Here is a 25,621-nt window from a genome sequence, read left to right on the forward strand (position 1 = left end):
TCACCAGACAGCGCGGTCTCTCAGTGACGAGGAGTAACGCATGGGAGGCTCACGCTGCGTCGCTGCCCCCGATACTTCCTGACTCTGCTGTACAGGCGTCACCCAACCGACCTGTAGGAGTCGCTGTCCACATCGTCCAATCCCCACCCATCGACTTTCCACCCGCTACCTCTGCCAATTGAGATAGTATGACGACTGGCCCAAGCCGCAGGCAATGCTGACTCCCGGGAGTCGAGACCGCAGCCTCTTGCATTGGTGACGAGCGCAATCTCCGCTACGCCACCCAGCCGCCCCACATTTGTCAAACAGTGTTGAACTTGAGTGCTACAGTCTTGAGTGCATAGTAGTATAGATATATTAGCATAGTAGGTAGTAGTATATGCAAGGTAGATTACTTAGTAGCAAAGTGCATAATAGTAAAACAGTACATAATCTTTTTATTTAATTTTTTTTTATTTCAGATATGAATAAATAAATAAATACTAAACTTTGTAATGTCATTTACTATTATGCACTTTCTACCTTGCCTATACTATACCTTGCCATACTACTATGCACTCAAGACTGTAGCACTCAAGGTCAACACTGTTTGATGAACAATCTTACTGACCCTTAGCTGCCAGAGTTGTGCCCTTCCTGCTGACTTATTGTACAGAACTTGTAAGTCGCTTTGGATAATTGGTTGGTAATTGCATCACCAACACTATAAAAGCACCATCAATAAAAAATTAAATCATGTTTCAAAGTATTTTGGCATCATTTGACTTTATGTTTTTGACCTGTACTTTCTTTAGCAAAACTTTTTTAGGTTTCACCTGCAGTTTTTTAATGGATCCTTTAGCAAGTACCTTGCTTTTTCTCACAGGTTTCACTTTCAGAGTTTTCTTTTTAACTTCCTTTCTGGGTGGCTTTTTTACACCTGTATTCAAAGGAATATTGTTCTTCTTCTTGACATTATCCTTTGGCTTGCTGGGGTTTCTCAGCGGAGTCTTCTTCAATTTAACTACGGCCGTTTGGTTGTTGTTGGTACGTCTCAGCGGCTTCCTAAACGGCACTCTGGCTTTTTGTTTGTTTAGGTTTTTCACAGTCGTTTTCTTCTTAGTGTGTACGTAGAATTTACGTATTAAAGTGTTGTTCTTATTTTCTGCCTGTTTGATCAGCACTCTGTTTTTCGCGTTCAATTTGTTTTTCTGCAAAGCGTCGTTGGGTCTCCATTTCGGCATCAGCGTGGTAGTGCTGATAGTGGTGTTCCCAGTCGTCACACTGGCTGTGGTTGAGGTGGGTTTGGCCCGGGTCGTTACCGGCGCTGTAGTAAGGTATTTCACTTTTCTTGGTGGAGGTCTGGTAGGTTTTTCGTTCGTGTCCAGCACAGTCACTGAAAAGACACAGATGTCAGTAACCAGCCCTGTTCAACCCTAAAACCACATTTTACATTTTATAAGCCTGGATTCAATATTTGGTTTTGACTACTGACTTGCCTGTTTGGAATGTTTTTTTGATCCACTTTTTTTCTCCTCTTTTTCTATTTTTCTCCCATTCCAATTTAGCCGTGCCAATTCTCCCCCTCCCCTGTCTTGAACGTTGCTCGCATATGCCCCCCACTGGCCGGTTGTAGGGAGGATAGAAGCCTTGCATCACATGTCCCCTCCGATACATGTGGAGGCAGCCTGTCACATCTTTTCACCTGCCAGCGCGGACTCTCGTTTGGCGAGGTGTAACGTGTGGGAGGCTCACACTACCCCCGCCATTTTCCTGTCTCTGCTGTGCAGGCGTCCCCCAACCGACCTGTAGGAGTCGCTGTCCACAACGTCCAGATTACCACCCATCAACTTCCACCCGCTAACTCTGCCAATTGAGTTAGTATGACGGCCGGCCCAAGCCGGAGGCAACGCCGACAGCCGGAGTCAAACCCGGTGTCTCTTGCGTTGGTGACGAGTGCAATGTCCGCTGCGCCACCCAGCCGCCCGCCTGTTTGGAATGTTATCCTCTTTTGTGTCTTTCTATTTTCATTTCTTTTGATGTAGAAATAGCATTCTCGTTTTATATATAAGACCTCAGTCCCATTATACAATTTGGCAGCATATAGACAAATTCATTGCTGGCTGTACTAGGGGCATGTTTACCTTGAGGCAAGTATCCCAAAGAATAAACAGAGAATGTAAGCAATGAAATAGACCTATGGTAGACTGTAGCATTATTTGAGGTGATTTTAATAATACAGCACATTTTATAGCACATCCTAATCATTCATTTAGACGTTTGCACAATTCCACTTGCTTCATTGTGCCCTACAAGCAAGCTCAGTCAATCACAGACAAATATTATTTCACCAGGGTCTGGTAAGCTATGTAGGCTACACCATAAACAATAGCTAGTATAGCAATACAAAATATATAGGGGGTAAATCCATGTGGGTAAAAGAGGTGACTTACATTCTCTGGGGTTAAATGGAACCTTTTTTCCTTTAACTTTCACTGGGAGTGGCTTATGCTTGCATTTCCCCGGAGGCGCTCTCCTGTATGCATTGAAGACACAAGATGGAGGTATATTAATGGTCCACAGGTCACTCCTGTATGCATTGAAGACACAAGATGGAGGTATATTAATGGTCCACAGGTCACTCCTGTATGCATTGAAGACACAAGATGGAGGTATATTAATGGTCCACAGGTCACTCCTGTATGCATTGAACACACAAGATGGAGGTATATTAATGGTCCACAGGTCACTCCTGTATGCATTGAAGACACAACATGGAGGTATATTAATGGTCCACAGGTCACTCCTGTATGCATTGAAGACACAACATGGAGGTATATTAATGGTCCACAGTTCATTGTCACCATCGCACATGGCTTGGCTGGGTATCGACACTGATTTCCCAAAACGATTCGATTCCGATTCACAAGGTCCCAAATCGATTCGATATTCGATTTCCGATTCGATTCGATTCAATACTATAAATGGTTCAAGGAACCCTCTAACATGTTGCATTGTTAAAAATATCAATGTTTACATTAAGAATTTACTCTAAAGCAGTTACATGAATGTACTTTTTATTGGAACATTGGCTATTGTCACGTCTGGGTGATGTCTCAGTAAGTGGTTTTATAGATTTGTTGTAGTTCCACATTATTGCCCCCAGGCAGCAGTGGTTTGGCAAAAAAAAAGTCTGAGTATATAGTATCTGCTTAGAAAACGAAAATATAAAAATAAATATATATATCTCCACGTGGTAAATACACAGGTCACAACATTTTGGAGTTGTATTTGGAGTGTATTGGGGGTGACTGTTGGGAACTAGGCTACACTGGCACACCTACTTCCAGTGAATGACGCTAAGCTAGGCTAACGGTGCGGCTGTTCCCTAAGCCTAATGCATGCACAGAGAAGAAAAGGGTATGTATCTGCTTGTCTAACTCCAGGGTAGATGGCAAATAAGCTAATTTCCCAAAAAGTTGCCGTGTTCCTTTAAATAAGACACAATCCACTGTTATCCACTGGATGTCTCAGTCTACAGAGGAAGCTGGCAGATTAAAGGGGTTGTTTTTAACATTTTGGAGTTGCTTATTGTTGTTCACCAGACACCTATTCGTATTCTCACACATATTCTCACATTGGCAGAATATACTGCCATTCTATTGTTATTATTATTATTATTATTATTATTATTATTATTATTATTATTATTATTATTATTATTATTATTATTATTATTATTATTATTATTATTATTATTATTATTATTATTATTATTATTATTATTATTATTATATTCTTATTCTTATTGTGTTAGATTATTATTATTATTATTATTATTATTATTATTATTATTATTATTATTATTATTATTATTATTATTATTATTATTATTATTATTATTATTATTATTTCTATTATTATCTTTTTTCCTGCCTGTACATTCCCTCCCCCATCCCCCATGCTGCTATGATGCCTGAAGGGGATTAATAAAGGAACACCTGACTTGATTTACATTTCTGTAACGTTTGGGGTTTGCTCTCCTCACGGCTTTGCCCTTTCTACCTGTCCTAATTACACTAATTTGTACCTGGTGTGACTCGTTAAATGTCTCTTTATATTCTCTTCCGTGTCACACAAACACCGTCAGTCGATCACTGAAACTGTCCGTGAGTATACCTACATGTTTAGTCTTATATAGACTGCAAAATACAAACTAAGGTCTGAAATAAGGAAAGCAAAATCCAACTACGCCGCCAAATTAGAACAACAAATCACAACCAATGATACAACAACCATCTGGAAAAAACGTCAGGACATTACCAACTACAAAAAGAAACCCATCCCCTACCTGACAGTGACAACCAGCTCCTGGACAAACTCAACACCTTCTACACGAGATTTGAACAGTCACCTCCCCCACCCCCATCGCCCTCCTCCCCTCTGCCACCCCCCCCCCCCTTTCCACATCCAGGAGGAAGAGGTGAGGACCACCTTCAAGAGGCTAAAGAAAAATAAAGCAGCAGGCCCAGATAACATCAGCCCATCTGTCCTCCATCATTGTGCTGAAGAACTGGCCCCTGTCTTCACCAAAAATGTTAACACCTCCCTTCGTAATTGTTCAGTCCCCCAGTGTTTCAAACAGTCCTACATCATCCCTGTGCCAAAATCCAACAATATCTCCTGCCTCAACGACTACAGACCAATTGCCCTTACATCCGTAGTCATGAAATCATTTGAACGCATCATTCTCACCCACCTCAAAACCAGCACCACCACCCTCATGAACCCACATCAATTTGCCTACAGAACCAACAGGTCTGTGGAAGACACAGTCAACACAGCCACCCATCACCTGCTGCAACACCTGGAAACCCACAACACCTACGCCTGCATTCTGTTCATGGACTCCAGTTCTGCATTCAACACAATCAACCCAGCCAAACTCATCAATAAACTACTGGACATGAACATTGACCCCTGCATCTGTCACTGGATCCACAGCTTCCTCTCTAACAGACAACAGAAGGTCAAAATCAACAACATCACGTCCCACCCTCTATATCTCAGCACAGGAGCCCCCCAAGGCTGCGTCCTCTCATCCTGGCTTTTCTCTCTATACACCAACCTGCTCATATCCCTCTACAACTCCGTCAAAATCTACAAATACGCAGACGACACAACCATCATAGGCCTCATCACAGACAATAATGAAACAGAATACCGTGCACAGATCACCCAAACAATTACCTGGTGCACAGACAATAACCTCCTCCTCAACTCATCCAAAACCCAAGAACTCATCATCGACTTCAGATGCCAGCCAAACCCCAAAACCCCCGTATTCATCTCCAGCGAGCCCATAATCACCACAGACTCTTTCAAATTTCTTGGCACCCACATAAGCAATAATCTCAAATGGAAAACCAACACAGACCACATCTACAAAAAAGCCAATCAAAGACTCTTCTTCTTCCTCCGCCGGCTAAAGAAATTCAGAATCAGAAAACATCAGGGCGGTTAGGTGGCGTAGCGGAGATTGCGTTCGTCACCAACCCCGGAGCTGTGAGCTCCGGGGTTGTCACCAGCTTGGCTGGCTGTTCACACTAATACAATTGGCAGTATTAGAGGGTGGGAGAAGCTGGCGGGGTGGGTCCGGGTCGTTGTAAACAGCGACTCCTACAGTTCGGTCGGGGCGCCTGCTAAGCGCGGATAGAACCTGAGTGGGATAGTGTGATCCTTCCACACGCTACGCCCTCTCAGGGAGGATCCACGCTGCCAGGTGAAAAGAAGCGGTTGATTGGCTGGACGTGTGTCGGAGGAAGCACGTGATAGCCTCCACTCTCCCAGATGATCTGACTGTGGGGGGTAAGTGCGCAGTGGAGGGGGAAAAAGATTAATAAATAAAAGAAGAAAAAAAAATCAGAAAACATCTCCTGCTCTGTTTCTACGATACAAAGCATCCTCACCTTCTCCATAACAGTTTGGTACAGCAGCCTGGACACTCACTCCAAAAAACAAACTGCAAAGAATAATCAATAAATCCTCCAAAATAATCCGCACCCCCCCCCCCCCCCCCCCCCCCTCCCGTCACTCGAATCACTCCACCGCCAAAGAACAATAAGAAGAGCAAGAAGAATCATATCTGACCCCACTCACCCAGCACACCATGTCTTCCAGCTGTTGCCCTCCGGGAGGCTCTACAGATCTCCGACCGCCAAAACATCCCGCTTTAAAAATAGTTTCTTCCCCACTGCCATACGGACACTGAACTCTCTATAACAATCCCCCTACCTCTGCTGTTACGGACATAAATTGTGATTTGTGGTTTTTGTATTTAACTGCATGTGGTATGTATTGTAAGTGATGTTCTATGTTGGAACAATGATTATGCACTGAAAACAAATTCCACTGTGTGGTCATTAAATAATCTAATCTAATATATTTTTTTTGTTTGATCCACTTTTTCTCCCATTTTCTATATTTTTCTCCCATCCCAATTTCGTATCATCCAATTCAACCCTCCCCTGTCACGAACGCTGTTTCTTGCCTCCCACAAGCCGGCTGCAATGTGGACTAAGTCATACATAGCACAAGTCCCCTCCGGTACTTGAGGTAACAGCAGTCGCATCTTTTCACCTGCGCAGCTCGATCTCTCAGTGGCGAGGAGTAATGCGTGGGAGGCTCACGCTGCCCCCGACACTTCCTGATTCTACTGCGCAGGCGCACCAACCGACCTGTAGGAGTCGCTGTCCACAACGCCCGATCCCCACCCATCAGTTTCCCACCCCCTAATACGGCCAATGTGTATTAGTATGAACGACCAGCTAAACTGAAAGCAATGTGGAGCGCTGGGCTCGAACAGGCGAGCCCAGCGTCTCCGCATTCGTGGCGAACGCCTTGCCCACTACGCCACGTAGCCGCCCCTTAATCTAATCTAATCTAATCTAATCTAATTATCGCTCCTTGCCACAGAGGATACGTTTGTTTGCGATGTTTTGAATCGCCGTGCCACTTCGATTGCCAATTGAATTTCGTTGTTAAAGATTATTCTTATCCTATGTATATGCAGCACCGTTGTTGGACGGAAATTACTATTTAGTGTGTTTTGGAGACCTTGCTTTCTCCCCTTTGTTTTCCCCGATTATTGTGATGAGTATACCTATGTATTGTGAATCATATTTAGCGTGTTTTGGAGATGGATATTTCTCCCCTTTTGTTTATCACCACTGTGTGCGTGTTCATTCAGCTACTCTAATTAAAGCCGTAGTGCTTTATTCGAAAACCAACATCTGTCCCTCATCGTATCTGTTCTACACTGCACCTGGGTCCAAAACACCCACCAAACAGTAACACATTTCCCCTTCAATGGAACAGGTGTTTGTTAGCATTCCACATTGAAACCAAGTGGGCACAGCTAGCTCCAGGTGTCTAGCATGCTCCATGGTTACAGAGGAGGTAGAGAGGAATGCTAACCATCCATCCATGCCTTATCCTATGATGTGACAAGCGTCTGGTAAAGAAAAAAACCACACTAAACAGAACAAACAAACAAAAACTCACATTTAAAATGTCCAGGTATCCATCCCTTCAAGAATACGCAGTAAAGTAAATGCAGACGTGGCACTGATGTGCAGAAACGACAGTACTACAATAGTACATCAGTACAAACAAGTCTCCTGTGTCCAGGAGAGTTTCACACGTATATAATATCACTTACTTTCAATGTCCCTAATAGATATGATTGACAAAGTAAAATGTGAAGTTATGTTTTTTTTTTTTTTTTTTAGTGGGTCATTGACGAGAATATTAAAGGGGCACTTCACCAAAAAAAACAGCAATGATTTATTTTTCATATAATCTCAAACACATCCAAAACCGTTTTTTTTGCACAAATTCATTTAGTTTGACAGATATTGAAAGTAAATAAGTTTGAATGTGGCCACCAGTGATGTCATCGGGGACATTGAATCCTTGTATAGTGTTAATCACAGCTCAATGAAATGATAAGGTAGCAGTGCCTATAATACGAGGTATTGCTATTTTCTCATCTACATCATTTCGTGGAGCTGTAATTAACTCAACACAAGGATTCAATGTCCCCGATGACCTCACTGGTGGCCACATTCAAACTCACCTCTCAATAGCTGTCAAACTAAATGAACGTGTGCAAAACTGTTTTTGGATGTGTGTGAGATTATGTGCAAAATAATTGGTGAAGTGCCCCTTTAACTCAGGATAGTTATGTGGCACAGAAACGAGTCCAATGTCCTGAATGGAAAGAATGGAAAACATCTTGATAGTTTCTAATGATTATATCAGTCCTGTTATAATATGGACGCTGTGTCTCGTAAAATGAAGTCACCCCAGAAGGACTCACGAGGCGAGTAGCATCCCTTTATATGAGCTAATAAAAGAGGCAGACTTGGTGGGTTGCATGGCAACTACAGAATCTGGATGTGTGGACACTGGATCCGCTTACGTGTCGGTGGCGGTACTGTATAGTGGAGGGAGGGGGCACTTCTTTGCATTATCAAATGTTTTTTTTTTATCCACTTTTTTCTCCCATTTTCTATAATTTCTCCCATCCCAATTTCGTATCATCCAATTCAACCCTCCCCTGTCACGAACGCTGTTTCTTGCCTCCCATAAGCCGGCTGCAATGTGGACTAAGTCATACATAGCACAAGTCCCCTCCGGTACTTGAGGTAACAGCAGTCGCATCTTTTCACCTGCGCAGCTCGATCTCTCAGTGGCGAGGAGTAACGCGTGGGAGGCTCACGCTGCCCCCGACACTTCCTGATTCTACTGCGCAGGCGCACCAACCGACCTGTAGGAGTCGCTGTCCACAACGCCCGATCCCCACCCATCAGTTTCCCACCCCCTAATACGGCCAATGTGTATTAGTACGGACGACCAGCTAAACTGAAAGCAAATGTGGAGCGCTGGGCTCGAACTGACGAGCCCAGCGTCTCCAGCATTTCGTGGCGAGCGCCTTGCCCACTACGCCACGTAGCCGCCCTTGCATTATCAAATGTTAAACCAAATGTACATTCTATAATCATAATCAGACGGCAGTGTTTTAGTCGAGTCACTAAATCTCGAGTCCGAGTCGAGTCTCGAGTCCCCAGTGTTCGAGTCCAAGTCTGAATCACCAAAGAAGAGCCCCAGTCGAGTCAAGTCCCCATTACCCTAGTCCGAGTCCAAGTCATCAAGGTTGAGTCTACTCCACTCTGGCAGTCAAAGAGCTAACGTACAAATAAAAAAAAAGGTCTACATTAGGCGGCTGGTGGCGCTCGTCACCAACGCAAGAGACACTGGTATCGAATCCAGCTGTCAGCGTTGCTTCCGGCTTGGCCGGCCGTCATACTGGCTCGATTGGCAGAGTCAGCGGGGGGGAAGCCGGTGGGTGGGTCTGGGTCGTTGTGGACAGCGACTCCTACAGTTCGGTCGGGGCGCCTGCACAGCGAGGGAAGGATCTAAGAGAGGTAGTGTGACCTTCCACATGTTACATTTTTGTTACACTCTTTCAGTGAGAGTCCGCTCTGCCAGGTGAAAAGAAGTGGTGGGCTAGGTACACATGTGTCGGAGGAAGCATGTGATAGTCTCCGCCCTCCCAGACCGGCGGTAGGGGGTAGAGTGCGCAACGACCAGGAAGGGGATTGGGAATTGGCATAACGACTAACATTGGGAGGGGAGAAAAACGGAAAAAGAAGGGGGGAAAAGATAAGGGGAAAAAAAGAAAAAAAAGGTCTACATTAAATATAAATGACACAGCGGTCACCATTTCGAAGGGAGTTTATTTACTTTGTGACACAATAGCTAAACAAATTCACTAGCCATAAATATCTTATGCCAAATGATTAGGGCCTATTACAAATATAAATAAATAAATAAATAAACTGTATTCATCAATTAACAAGTCTGAGTCCTCGTCTGCACCTTCCGAGTCCAAATGCAGTCAATGCTCGCGTCGACCAAGTCCGAGTCATCAGTGCTCAAGTCCAAGTCAAGTCACAAGTCCAGACAATCAATCAGACTCGAGTACTACAACATTTTCAGACGGTATATGTGCTCCCAAACTTCCAAAGATAGCACTACAACGCTGGTCAAGATAGGCTACAATTGACTTTTCGGTTGTAACAGATGCCTACGATTAGCGTTTGACCAGACAGAGTGCGCTTGTGCGCTTGCTGTCATGAGTGTGTTGTTTTCTTAGTCAGTTCAAATAGCACCCAGTTCAAAGTGATTCATATTCAGCGTATCCATCTCTACCGTAGTGTAACAGCAGGTTCACTGGCTGTAAATTATGTCTCAGTTTGCGTAACACATAGTTTTTGTGTTCACACCACATAATCTGACTGGCTAGAATTAGCCTCAACAGCATTCCAGCTTACTAGTGCATATCAGATATTATTATTATTATTTATTTTATTGTTTTTTTTACTGTATGTATATTAATTTTTGCCTTTTCCCTTTTTCTCCCATCCCCCGATTTTGGCATTATGCCAATTCCCTACCTGGTCGTTGCGCTGCCCTACTGTCTGGGGAGGGTGTAGACTACCACATGCTGCCCTACTGTCGGTCTGGGGAGGGTGTAGACTACCACATGCTGCCCTACTGTCGGTCTGGGGAGGGTGGGGTACTTATTTTAACCTTTAACAGAGAGGAGTTTCACTGGGGGAACGTAACACGTGCAGAGGTTCACGCCATCTCCCTCAGATCCCCTCCCTGCTGAACAGACACCCGGACCGACCAGTAGGAGTCGATATTGCAACGACCAGAACTCATACCCCACCGGCTTCCCACCCGCAAACAATGGCGATTGTGTTCATAGGGACGACTGACCAAGCCGGAGGTACTGCTACCAGAAATGGAACCTGGGTCTCTGTGGTGGTAGGCGAGTGCTTAGACCTCTACACTACCCAGCCGCACCCCAAATTATACCTTTGACATGTCAACACATCACCTGTCTCTCGAGTCTCATGCATCACACCAACAAGAAAGATTTCCCACATCAAACATTCTATGGCAGCCACCTTGTATTGCCAGCCAATGTTGATTTGAATGGGGAATGGCCAATCTATAAATTAAAAGTTCGACATTTGGTTCACAAATACTGTACCTGGACGGATCCATGAACTTGTAAACTGTTCCAAAGGCAGACATGGCACTGGGATATGAGGTGGCAAGAAAATACAATTCCCCTGAAGAGAAAGACAACAAAAACAGGAAATAAGTCCAACAGCGGCTCTAAAAAAGGGTAAATGCTAGATCGCATGGGGTCATCTGCATTTTATTGGGGGTTGTCACTTTTTGGCCAAGCTGAAAAGCCTTAACACTTTGTTTGCCCAACCCGAGTTTTCTCGGGTTTACCCCCCGCGGGTTGAATGCCCACTCACGAGAATTCTCGTATTTTCTGGTTTTTCTTTTTATTAGCGATCTGAAATCATATTTCATCAACCGAGTCTACCGTTGGAAATGCAGCCACTCCAGGCGCTCAGATGTGAAAAAAGTGCCCCCTATCGTCTCCCAGATGGTAATTCACCCTTTTGGATTGGACTCAGTGAAAATGAATGAGAAAAAAAATCCCGGACTCCACATTTTACTTCTCACTCACGCAGCCGGGGTCGATCAGCTCCACTCTGGAGCCTCAGAGCAGCGGGATTATGTGTTTTTACAGTATACACGGTGGATCAATAAAAGGATCGATTTTTTCGAATGCCGATCGGGAATTGGAATAATCCATTTGGATACCATCTGATCTCAGGTAAGGAATCTATGTTACCAGTCTTAGGATAATCAGACTCGTTTTCACGGAGATATAAGCTTTTATGTGATTATGTGATATGGCTGATTTCCTGAGCGGTCAGGAAATAGGAGAATAGATTTTCAGCTCGCGGCCAGAGCGTGCATGCGTACACTATACTATCGATAATCTAGCGTTTATTTGAAAACGATTCATAAATAGGCCGAAAAATGACAACGTTCTAGAATATTCCAGTAAAGGGCGATTATCATGGAATGTCTTATTTTTTTCGTGAAAACGAGTGCTTTTCAAAATGCTAGAAAACGGAAATGAAGCGATAAAAAAACAATCTGCTACGACAATGTTGACTGGAAAATTAGTCTTTGATAAGCGACGGGCAGATTAGACACATAGCCATAATTTAAAACATAGATTAGGCGATATTAACGTTAACATTGAAGTGGTGCTGGGCATTCAAGGAGGTAAAAAGGAATTAAGCTTGGGCTCTGAAAGTGTTAAAGGGACATGCCAACAGTATGGGAAATGCGTGTACCATCTTCTCCACACTCAGACAAGAAGATAGATACACATTTCTTCTCTGTGAGTTCAGTAGAAAGCTATCCGGCTGCTAGCTAGCCTAGCTTAGCACAAATTAATCTAGCCTAGTTTAAAACTCCAGAGGTGTTTTTTCGGCCAACACCTAGGATAGCTGATCCGTATCTCCTTCCATTAATTTGTGCTAACCTAGGCTAGGCTAAAAATGGTGAACAGGGCGGCTACGTGGTGCAGTGGGCAAGGCGCTCACCACGAATACTGGAGACGCTGGGTTCGCCTGTTTGAGCCCAGCGCTCCACATTGCTTTCAGTTTAGCTGGTCGTCCGCACTAATACATATTGGCAGTATTAAGGGGTGGGAAACTGATGGGTGGGGATCGGGCGTTGTGGACAGCGACTCTTACAGGTCGGTTAGTGCGCCTGCGCAGTAGAATCAGGAAGCGATGGGGGCGGAGCCCCTCCAAAGCGCAGACCCCTGACGCTGAAAGATCGCGCCGCACAGGTGAAAAAAAAATTCGACTGCTGTTACCTCGAGTATCGGAGGGGACTCGTGCTATGTATGACTTAGTCCACATTGCAGCCGGCTTGTGGGAGGCAAGAAACAGCGTTCGAGACAGGGGAGGGTTGAATTGGATGATACGAAATTGGGATGGGAGAAAAATTGAAAATGGGAGAAAAAGTGGATAAAAAATAAATAAAAATGGTAAACAGTAGACTGTTTCAGTGGAATCGTGTCACTAGGGAACACATGCGTGGACCCAAGTTTATTTCCTGTCAGCCAGTCGGCCATTGATATTAGCAAATACTGCAACGGGAAATAAAACATTGGTCCATTTAGAATGTTCCTGTAGTCAAGTTGAGTCACGGTCTAGTGATACATCGGAAGGACCCTCACCACCCCAACAATAGCCTGTTCAAGCTGCTGTGGTCAGGCAAGCGCCTCCACATACTCTCCGCATAGACTCAGCTTCTTCCCCCAGGCCATCAGAATACAGAACACTGATCTCTCCACACACAAGCACGCACACGCACACACACACACACACACACACACACACACACACACACACACACACACACACACACACACACACACACACACACACACACACACACACACACACACACACACACACAATTTAATTTTGATAGTGTGACTATAAGTAATGTAGAACATAATGTTAAGTACCACTAAAAACAAACCACCAGGTGTTGACGGTCTTGACAGGAAACTTCTGAAATTGGTCCCTGATTTAATTGCCCCTGCTATCTGTCATATTATAAATCAATCCTGTGAATGTTTGTATCCGCAACAGTGGAAAACTTCCAAAGTAATACCACTGCCAAAAAATTTGAAATTGCCATTCTCAGGATCCAATAGTCGTCCCATAAGTTTACTGCCAGTTTTAAGTAAACTGATGGAAAGAATAGTAAGTGAACAGATTAAATGCTACTTTTCTTTTAACACATTAACCACGGATTTTCAACATGCATATCGTGAAGGACATTCAACAGCGACTGCTTTAACCCAAATGACGGATGATTGGCTGAAAGAGATAGATAAAAAGAAAATGGTTGGAGCTGTCTTGCTTGATTTTACTGCAGCATTCGACATCATAGATCACAAATTCTTACTTAAAAAACTTGAATGTTACGGTTTCTCCTCATCTGCACTATCTTGGATGCAAACTTATTTAGCAAACCGGAAACAAATAGTTTTTTTAATGGGAGTTACGCAGAAGTTAAAACGGTAAGGTGTGGAGTACCCCAAGGAAGTTGCCTTGGGCCTTTGCTCTACACCATATTTACAAATGACATGCCTCTTGTCCTAAATAAGTCCTATATTTCTATGTATGCGGATGATTCAATGATTTACACATCAGCCTCAACAGCCAATGAATTAAATACGTTCCTAAAGGCAGAGTTGCAATCAGTGATGGAATGGATAAAGAATAACAAACTAGTTCTAAACATATCAAAGACAAGTAGCATCATTTTCGGTTCAAACCATACTCTAAGAACGAACCCAGTCTTGAAACTGTTGATAAGTGATGTGGTAATTAATCCATTCCAGGAGACTAAACTCCTAGGGGTAACATTAGACAGTAAATTGTCATGGTCACACCATATAAACAATATAGTAGTGAAAATGGGAAGAGGGATTTCTGTTGTTAAAAGATGTGCTCATTTGTTACCACTAAATTCTATCAAACAGGTAATTCAAGCTCGGGTTTTGTCAAATCTCGACTATTGTCCTGCAGTATGGTCAAATGTTACGACGAATAAACTGAAAAAATTGCAAATGGTACAAAACAAAGCAGCATGTATAGCGCTTCACTGTGAGTACAGAACTAATGTTGCAGCGATGCACAGTTGTTTAACTTGGTTACTTGTCAAACATAAATTACTCTGCTCACTCCTTGTATTCACTAGGAATATTCTTGTTACAAAGATCCCCTCAATTTTATATAACAATTTATCTATAAGTCTTGACAGACACAACCATTCCACCAGACATGCTTCTGCACAAGGTTTTACACTTCCAAAAGTGAGGTTGAATGCAATCGAACTGTCATGTTCTGTGGTATGCAGGAATGGAACTCTCTTCCCAGACATGTTAAGCAGGAGAATAGTAAATGTCATTTCAAAATCGTGGTAAAACAACATTTTCAACCAAAAAGATTTACATTCCCTAATAGATAGTGTGTACGTAAATGAAAATGTATGTGTCTGATAAAGAGATAGGTATATATAGATGAAAAGGCATGTGTCTGATAGGGATATATTATTAAAAGATTGTATAATTGCCTGATATGAACATAGATAATGTATGTAAAAGCTAAAGAGTATATTATGCTGTATTGTATTATGAATTAATTATGAGTAGGTATTATTGTATTGTATTATGAATTCATAAGGCGTATATATTGTTGTATTGTATTATGAATTTGATTAGGGTTTTTATTGTTGTTTTAATTGTCTGTATGACATGTGAATGTTGTGAGTGTATAAGTCTGTAACTGTATTTTACGTGTTATGGACCCCAGGAAGAATAGCCCCAGCACTGCTGTGGCTAATGGGGATCCAAATAAACTTAAACTTAAACACACACACACACACACACACACACACACACACACACACACACACACACACACACACACACACACACACACACACACACACACACACACACACACACACACACACACACACACACACACACACACACACACACACACACACACACACACACACACACACACACACACACACACACACACACATACACACACACACACACACATCCTCACTTGCACTCTCTCACACACAAACACACTACAGGCTGTGTAAAAAAAAACATAACTGTTTATTGTATAGTATTGTATATAGGACTCATTACCTTTCATTCTTAAGCTCAGCATTGTATTGTATTTTATCTTAGTACTTTTTATCATGTCTATTTTATTATCTATTCTATTTTATTATTTGAATTTTTTGCACAATCAAGGTGGGCAGGGCCACCTTCCTTTCTCGTGTATGTACGTGACGAATAAATCTCTTGAATCTTGAAGGCGCTTACCTGCTTCGTCTTCTGCGAAGGAGATGATGAACTTGTGGTGATGGTTGATCAGTCCGGGGAAGGAGCACGTCTTGGTGCCTCCCATGCAGACGCTCCTCTCCGTCCAGTCTCCCGTCTTCCTGTCTTCTTGCAGAGCCATAATTCGACTGGATGATCGATAAGAATCAGTTAGTTATTATGAGTGAACTTTGGGGGGTGCTTTTCGACATTTGTTTCAAATAATGTTTTCTAAAGGCTGGCGGTATACCCAGGGTGACAAAATATCTGTAACGCAAAAAAATGTCCCACATTCACTAATCACTATCAAATTGTCCCAGTTTTCACCACAATTAAAATAATAATTATGATATTATACATGTTTTCAGCGCTTACATAGACGTGTATCATGTTCTATCCCACTTAACAACTATGTTTTGGTGGATTTCTGGAGACAAAACATAGTTTTTTTGTCCGCTGAGGTGCTGTCCGTGGTGTTGAAAGGTGCTGTCCGTTGTTGTTGAAAGGTGCGCTCGGTAGGTGTGCTAAGCGGTAAAATAGTACCTCAGACGAAGAACCATATAAGTCTGTTTTAGGTTTTCACAGAAACAAATGTTTTCCATTTTATTCTCTAAAGATGGTAACTTGTGTTCACTCATAGTTAAAGACAGTCGAGGTCGAGTAGTTTCTTGTGATTTAGATTAGCTTCAATACTGCAAATACATGGGCTGTCCAAAATAATTCACTTATATGGTTCTTTGGTGCAAGGGTTCAATTGTCCCCCATCCTGACTGAAAACGCCTAGGGTACGTGCATAAGCGCGTACATGTACACTTAAGGGTCCTGGTTTGGGGGTTTGAAAATACGGTCACCCTAAGTCTACCGGTAGCCTACGTGTGCAATACAAGCTGTAGCTTACCCGCTCATGAAGTCTCCAAACACGTACAGGCCGTTCAGATTGGGAGATTCACACCCCCTGTACACATATCCCCCGGTAACCGATTTCCCAACATGGTGTGCGTACGCGAATATAGGGAGGATGTCATCTATAAGGAGAGAGAACGGTGTGTTTTAGATTTGAGACAGGTGGTTACTGTTCAGGATTCCCTACTACAGAGAGTCATAAAAAAGCTTGATTGATTGATTGATTGATTGATTGAATTTATTGGACAATCTAAAATCACAATACTGGTACACAAAATGTACAGCCATCACATATCATTTAAAACCGTAGAGGATTGAAACACAATAAAACCTTACGGTTTATTTCCATTGTGGTCCTCAAAGGGGGGGGGGACGACGACAAGATGACGAGTATGTACAAATAAGACATGCACAAATTATATTTGCAAGCATTATTATATATTATATATATTATTATATATATTATATAAATATTATATAAATATATAAAAAGGAATAAGAAAATGCAATAAAACAAACAAACACAAAGTCAACAGCACACCTCCTGCATATATCTTTCTTTATCCTGAGTGACTAAGCCATTTCTTCAAAGCCCGTTTAAAATGTCTATCTGACTCAATACTTTTTATAGACACTGGCAGTTTATTCCACTCACAAGCTGCTGAGTACTGAAAGGTATTTTCCCCCATTGAGCTCTTGAATTTGTACAGTTTAATGTCAGTTAAACTGCCTCTGGTTTCATAATGTATGTGTGGGTGTCCCTAAAGCACATAAAATAGGGGACCCTGTTGGACATGATTTTATGGGTTAAGGGCCCAACTTAATTTTAATCACCCGCTTTTCCACTGGGAGCCAGTTGAGTTGGCTAATTACAAGCTGCATGGTGGCTATCTCCTCCTCTGTGGTCAGATCAAAGGGGAACGAGCATCTGACAGCTTCAAACCTCCCCCTTCCTCCTTAGTTAGTAGAGGGTTGGTCTACCATCCCCCCACCGCCTCTCCGGACATGGGTGTGAACGGACAGCGACAGTGTGTGAAGTAAGCGCCACTCCTCTCCCTGGGTGCAGATGTTCCTGTATCGTTACTGTGGTTTGTGCATGTGGGATGTGTGCTGTGTTAGCCTAGAGATCAGCGGTTCTCAAACTACGTGTCGCGACCCAAAGTGGGGTTGCGGGTAGGTGACAAGATTTTAATTTTTTTTTTATGTTCTGGCAACATATTTTGGCTAAATATGCCTCGTTTTATAAATGTGTATTGATAACATAGTGCTGTAATAAAATGGTCTAATAAATATGCATGATTAAGTTCAACAACGTGTGCTTTTATTTTGATATTCCTTAATTCCACGTTGAAATCACGCAATTCATTAAGTGTGGGGTCGCCAAAAAAAATCCTAAATAAAATGGGGTCCATGGTATAAAAGAATTTGAGAACCCCTGGCCTAGATGGTATTATTCTTTGTATGCACTTACTACAACTGTCTCTACTACTGCGTTATCATTCCTTAGTCAGTGTGTTACATCACATCACCATTCATCACTGTGTTCTTCATTTGTGTAACCGAGTGGATTTGAACGTGGGACCACAGGTGGCCGCATTAACCAGCTGAGGTGCTGGTTGACTGCGAGCGACTCGTCGGTAGTTTACAGTTGCACTAAGCTGGCAAAAAGGGGGGTCTCCCCCACAGTTACCTTACCTCATCATAACCCTCCCAGGTGTATGTTTTCCTTTTCCACTGAATTCTAATCTCACGGGTCATATTCATATTCATTCAGAGATATTCATTCATATCTCTTATGCGTTTCCCCCTCCTCTCTCTCTCTCTCTCTCTCTCTCTCTCTCTCTCTCTCTCTCTCTCTCTCTCTCTCTCTCTACATTTCAGATGTATCATTTAGATTAGATTAGATTAGACTAGATTATATTAGATTATACTACATTAGATTAGATTAGATTGGATTAAAATGTATTGTCATTATACAGCACAAGTACAGTACGAAAAAAGGTTTGGCATCCAACCAGAGTGCGAATGTAACAGTAAAGTCAAAGTGTAATAGTAGTATACAATGTACAGGTGATCAAACTGGGTATAAAATATAGAAATGAGTACTAGTATATGTATAAACCTCTATATGTATAAAGACACTATGGTAGTAAGTCATACTGACCAGCAGCGTAACTGGTAAGAGTAGGTAAGGGATGTGTACTTGATCGAGAATCAGTGCAACATACTGTAGTGGCAGAATAGTATAGGCGGTGAAAATGACAACAGGACACGGTTAGAAGCTCCTGGTTGATTTTTCTTTCATCCGCCATCAAGTTCATTCGTTGACGACCAGCAAACACCCGATACTCACTCAGGGAGGAGTTGTGGCACAGTTTGAGGTCGAAGCACTCGAACCCCTCCTTGGCTCTCCACCCGTAGTTGCCTCCGTTCACGATGATGTCGATCTCCTCATAGCGGTTCTGTCCCACGTCTCCGCAGAATATCCTGCCCCGGCCGTAGCGGGAGAGTGGATCCCCGCGGTCCACCGAGCAGCGCCACATGTTCCGCACCCCGTACGCATACACCTCGGGCCGGGCGTGCGGCTCACTGGTGAAGGGGTTGTCCGGTGGGATCCTGTAACTCTGCCCGTTGTTGCTGCTTCCATCGATGTCGAGGCGAAGGACTTTGCCCAACAGAGCACTCCTGTTTGAAATTTATTTGGAAAGATTTTTATTAAAAGAAAAAACGGTTTGGTTGCATTTTCCATTAACCCTTTCACTATACCACACTACCAAAGGGTTAACCCTTTCACTGCGACAATACAGAAGGTTAACCCGTTCACTGTCACATGACAAATGGTTTACCCTTTCACAAGCACACTGCAGAAGGTTAACCCTTTCACAACCACACTGCAGAAGGTTAACCCTTTCACAACCACACTACAGAAGGTTAACCCTTTCACTAACTACCACACTACAGAAACCGTCTGTAGTGTGGTAGTGAAAGGTTAACCTTCTGTAGTGTGGTAGTGCAAGGGTTAATAGAGGCATTGGACTGAATAATAATAATAATAATAATAATAATAATAATAATAATAATAATAATAATAATAATAATAATAATAATAATAATAATAATAATAATAATAATAATAATAATAATAATAATAATAATAATAATAATAATAATAATAATAATAATAATAATAATAATAATAATAATAATAATAATAATAATAATAATAATAATAATAATAATAATAATAATAATAATAATAATAATAATAATAATAATAATAATTCATTACATTTATATAGTGCTTTTCTAGACACTCAAAGCACTCCCCACAATGTAGGGTGGAAATTGTCTCCTTCACCACCACTGTGTAGTACCCAACCTTGGGCTATGCAGGCTCAATGGCTGCCATACACTGGCATCAGGCACACATCACACTACACTACACAGTGGCTGAACGGCTCAGGATGTTTTGAGTAGTTCTAGTTCTCGTTCTTCCAGTATGGCTGCCTGTAACCACTGAGAGACAAAAGATCTGTCGCAAATTCATCCTGCAACCAAGGTGCATGAACTGGAAAAAACTATCAAGGGAGAATAATTCAGAAACTCTTTGGAGGCAGATTCATACAATTATAAAGAGCATTATTTTTAGAACATCCATCAGCCTCCAAAGAGTTGCAGAAATGTTCTGCCTTGCCTGTAACCATTGGCAACCACTTTCAAAATAACATTTGTTTTCTTTCTATGCAGTGGTAGAGTAGGTAGAACCCTGGAAAAGTATATTGTACTTGTTTACAAGAACCAGTAATAAGACACCAAATTATTATCTTTTTTGTTTTGTTTTGTTCAATTCAATTCAATAATAAAAAATAAAAACTGTATTAGTCCCACAAGGGGCAATTTAAGGCATGAATACGGCAAACAGCTGCACTTATACACATCCAAGACAGAACAGGGGACAAGAGACATACATGACACTATTAAAGCACAAGAGACATGACACTGTTAGAACAGGATCCTTATATTGTTGTATATCTGTCAAGTCTAATAAATAAATTCGGTCAGTACAAAGAAAGTGCACTTTCGTCAAAAATGTTAAAATCAAGGGGTCAAAAGGTGCATATTAGTGAACTGACCATTCCTTGTACTGTGGCCATTCACCAGTCGAATGGCCTCTGGAACTAAACCCAACGTCCTTCTGTTTGTTTTACAGGCAGGCTGTTTAAAGCGCTTTCCTGATGGCAACAAGTCAAAACACACATGAAGGACATGCGTGGAGTCACTAATTATCTTATATGCTTTCTTGAACACTTGAGCACTGTTAAACTGTACTAGGGATCTTTGTGTTTTGTCGATAATTTTAGAGCTAAGGTTGACAACACCTTGCAATCTGTTCTTGTATCTTTGACAGAGGGATGTGAACAAACATACAAATGAAAAGGTTAGAATACTTTCAATGAAAGAATAAAACGTTGCCAGAATTCTCTGGTCGACTCCAAAGGAGTTTATTTTACGAAGACAGTACAGACGCTGATGAGCCTTTTTTTATTATAACATATGCATTGTCGCTAAATTTGAGTTTGTCATCAAACACGGTTCCTAAATATTTGTAGTTCTGGACAATTTCCACCTCAGCTCCGTGGATGGTTGTTGGAGCGACGTCTATGTGTTTTGGTGAGATAATAATTTCTTTGGTTTTGGATACATTTAAATCCAGAAAACAGCCATCACACCAGTCTACAAAATCTTGTATTATGGGTCCATGTGATTTATCTGACTGACTTTGTTGATGTACAAAGCAATGGTTGCTATGTTACAGGTGGCCATGCTGGAAGAAATAAAACTACACAAACATTCTGTGCAAGGCCTCTATTAACCCCATTACATTACATTTTCAATGAATGAACTTCACGTCTCAATAGACGTCTATGTGTTCGAGAAGATACTATAGATACTATATCTATAGTAGATATAGTATATATTAGATACTGTAGATACGATATCTATATCATTCTGTACATATCCTACTCTTAGTTACGCTGCTGGACAGTATGACTACTCTACTACCATGCTGTCTTTACACCTATATAACTGTACATATTATACTACAACTCTGTACATACATCTGATTAGCTCTACACTCTACACTCAGTAGTACTAATTTGTATATTTTGTACCCAGTTTAATATCCTGTACATTGTATATGGCTGTTTCTGCTACATTTGCACTATGATTGGATGCCAAACTTATTTTCGTTGTACTGTATAATGACAATAACTTTGGATCTAATGTAATGTAATGTAATGTAATGTAATCTAATGCTAAATGCCTTACTTGTTTTGGGAATTACCAAACATCCCAAATGGATCTCCAGCTCTGCCACCGTCCCCGGTAAAGATATACAGGTAACCATCGAGACCAAACAGCAGCTGACCACCGTTGTGGTTTGCCGCTGGCTCCTCGATCTCTAGAATTACCCTGAGAAAAACAACAAAAGAACAGCGTTCAGGACAAACACTTTTGTCTGATCCTCTTGTCTTTTTTTTATCCACTTTTTCTCCTTATTTTCTATTTTTCTCCCATCCCAATTTCGTGTATCCAATTCTCCCCTCCCATCTTGAACGTTGCTCGACTATGCCCCCCACTGGTCGGTTGTAGAGAGGATAGAAGCCTTGCATCACGTGTTACCTCCGGCACACGAGGAGGCAGCCTGTCGCATCTTTTCACCAGACAGCGCGGACTCTCATTGGCGAGGTGTAACGCATGGGAGGCTCACACTACCCCCGCCATTTCCTGTCTCTGCTGTGCAGGCGTCTCCCAACCGACCTGTAGGGGTTGCTGTCCACAACGTCCAATCCCCATTCCCCACCCATCGTCGACTTCCACCCGCTGACTCTGCCAATGAGCCAGTACGATGGCCGGCCCAAGCCGAAGGCAATGCTGAGACTGGGATTCGATACCGGAGTCTCTTACATTGGTGACAAGCGCAATCTCCGCTACGCCACCCAGCCGCTGATCCTCTTGTCTTTGAAGAATGTCTGGTTGTCACTCTATTTCGTGGAGCCCCCCTGTGCTGTCAAACAGACCCCGGACAACCCCCCCCCCTCAAGCCATCCCTTTACCTCCTCTAACCTTTTTATCATTGCTGTAGGCGAGTGTGTCACTCATTTTAAATCCAGTGTTTATTTGTCCACCGGTGTGGAGAGGCGGCGGATGCGCTGAGCGTGCTCGTGCAAGTCGGCCGCGTTACAAACCGAGCCCAGAGGCTCCTGGAGGTAAGTTATAGACCTTCAAAATGACAGCAATAAGTGTAGCTCTACCGATGCCCGTAATAATCAGCCACAACTGATGCAGCTATAGGAGGAGAGAGAGAAAAAGCCCCCACCGTGCGTCTGTAACACACCTGTGTTTCCTCGCGTGGGAAACTAAACACCTAGTCATTCAGAGGGGAATCCCCCCTTGGCTACAGCCTACAGGAGACATTAGGCTCACTAGGCTGGAGGCACCACATTAATATAATAATAATAATACACTTTATTTGTATAGCACCTTTCATACAAAAATTGCAGCTCAGAGTGCTTCACAGCCGTAAAAAAGAAGATTTGGCAGATCAATGCATAAAGTGCAGACGTATAAAACGAGCATAAAAAAAGATAGCCGCAAAATGGACAAGGTAAGGCAAATCACATCGTTTTTCACATTAGGATCAATAGGCCTCTTGGTTTACGGTTTGATTAATGTATACGGCAGTTTTAAAATAGACCGTAAAATAGAATAGACAAGAGTGCAATAGTGCAGTGCAATAAAATAGTTGGGAAAATAGAATAGACAAGAATAAAATAGTTAGTCAAATAGAATAGACAAGAGTAAAATAGTTAGTAAAATAGAATAGACGGAGTAAAATGATGCAGTGGTGCACCATCAGCGCATCAGTAGTGCATCGGTAGTAATATAGGCAAGGGTGATTATTTAGTAGCAAAGTGCATAACACAGTAACACATCTGGATTTGGAAACCGGCGTCTGAATCCCCCACATGGGAAACCAAACGTCCAGCGGTCAACCCTGACCAAGGGAGATGGCTTACTATAGGCTTGCAGGGATACTCTGGAAACGCTTTGTCTTCCGAGTACATTTACCTATACTTGGAATGTATCCTCTGCTCCTGGTTATTTTTCTTTTTTCATTGATATTTTTTATTAGAAGTTAGGCACAGTAACAGTCAGTTCACATCCATATGTACATCTCTAGCTTATTCGGGTGTATATGAAATGACATATTCTAGCATCAATTTAGGATAATTTGTCCCGCCGACTTCTTTAAAAGTTTTAACTTTTCTTAAAATGTTCAGTTGCTATCGCTATTAGCTCTATCTTTAATTTTTCAAAATGTACAGTTGCTATTGCATGCACTCATCTGTGTCTCACCACACACATGAGTGCATGCTTACCAACTGTCCGTCTGCAACACTACTATCACCGACATCTAAGAAGGGAGATCCCCCCTTGAACGGCCCTTCTAAGGTTTCTCTCCTCCACACTGCCTGTGGAGCTTTTTTTCCCTATTGTTAGGTTTTAGTGAGTTTTTCCTTACCTTCGCGTGGGGTATGTCTGGGAGTGCTTGCATTCTTTCATTTATTTGCATTCATCTAAAAAAAATTTGGACCCTATGGTGTTCTTGTTCTGTTCTTGACTTATTGTTATGTTGTCTTCTTGACTTGTTTAAAGAAGACCTGTACGGCCCATGGGGACATTAACGTGTGTTGTCGGGCCCTATAAATAAATTTGATTTGATTTTGATTTGATTTAACATATATACATATAAAACAGACATCAGGATATTAAAAGTAAATACATTTTTTTTATCAAAATGTATTAAAAATACAGAGAAAAAGAAGAACATGGTACATAATTTCGCTTTCATAATTCAAGAATATAAAAGCAGAGACCAATGAGGGAACTAGAAAAGGAAGCAGAGAAGGAGAGGTAGAAAAAGAGAGGGAGAGAGAGAGGGGGGCTCAATCATTCAGTGAGTAGAGATGGAGTTAAAGCATGTCAGGAGTGGGTCCCATTATTATTTTATTTTTTTGGAATGTACTTAGATTACCTCTGGTGGAGTATCTGATTATTTCTCATTTAAAAAATGACATCACTTCTCTCTGCTCCTGGTTATTTAGGGGGCAGCCACAGTCCAGCACCCGGGGACCGACTCTGCAGTTGTGATGCCAGTGTCTTGGTTAACCTAGTTATGACATAGTAACTGCCTCTGCCAGTCCGGTGGCCATTAGGCTCCACAACCGGGGGGCATGGACTGCTGCTGGCAACCGGAGAACTAACGGCTGCAGAACTTGAGAACTGTTAGGAATGACTGAAACTGACCTCTAAGTGTGTCTGACAAAACCCGCACGGACTATAACGTATATTATGACCGACAGGCCTGGGTACAGGGGACCCTCGTCTACACCTTGTGTATACTGTTTACTTTTGCTCGTAGTATATATATTCAGATAAAATTTGTATTGCCTATATTTATTGTAACCTATACTATAACCGATAGGGCATACAGACCCTCATCTGCACCTTTGTTTATATGGTTTAATTTTCTCATAACTTTATATTTAGAGTTAATGATATTGTTTACAAATTTTTTTATTTATTACTCAGATCAAATTTTATTGCCTATATTTATGTATCTCTTCTATTACCTGCCCATACCTGCACCTCCCCTCCCCTGTGCTGCTGTATGATGCCTGAATTTCCCCAAGGGGATCAATAAAGGAATATCTTATTTTATGTACCTGGCATGCATGTCTTTTATGGTGTGGGAGGAAACCAGAGTACCCAGTGGAAACATGGAGAGCT

The 25,621-nt window shown here is 42.1% G+C and overlaps 1 protein-coding gene across 1 annotated transcript in view; it reads right to left on the minus strand.

The window, feature by feature from the left end:
- The window catches only part of hhipl2 (HHIP-like 2), a gene marked incomplete at both ends in the record, with an annotated part of 31,855 nt that overhangs the window by 2,032 nt on the left and 4,202 nt on the right, over positions 1 to 25,621 (minus strand). The window contains 7 exons of the mRNA XM_084311093.1: positions 1,302 to 1,375; positions 2,433 to 2,515; positions 11,105 to 11,186; positions 15,866 to 16,011; positions 16,761 to 16,887; positions 19,119 to 19,450; positions 22,097 to 22,240. Coding sequence (XP_084167219.1) covers positions 1,302 to 1,375; positions 2,433 to 2,515; positions 11,105 to 11,186; positions 15,866 to 16,011; positions 16,761 to 16,887; positions 19,119 to 19,450; positions 22,097 to 22,240 — 988 coding nt within the window. The remainder of the gene's footprint in view (positions 1 to 1,301; positions 1,376 to 2,432; positions 2,516 to 11,104; positions 11,187 to 15,865; positions 16,012 to 16,760; positions 16,888 to 19,118; positions 19,451 to 22,096; positions 22,241 to 25,621) is intronic.

Source organism: Notolepis coatsorum (genome assembly GCF_963971535.1).
Source record: "Notolepis coatsorum genome assembly, chromosome: 3".
NCBI lineage: Eukaryota > Metazoa > Chordata > Actinopteri > Aulopiformes > Paralepididae > Notolepis > Notolepis coatsorum.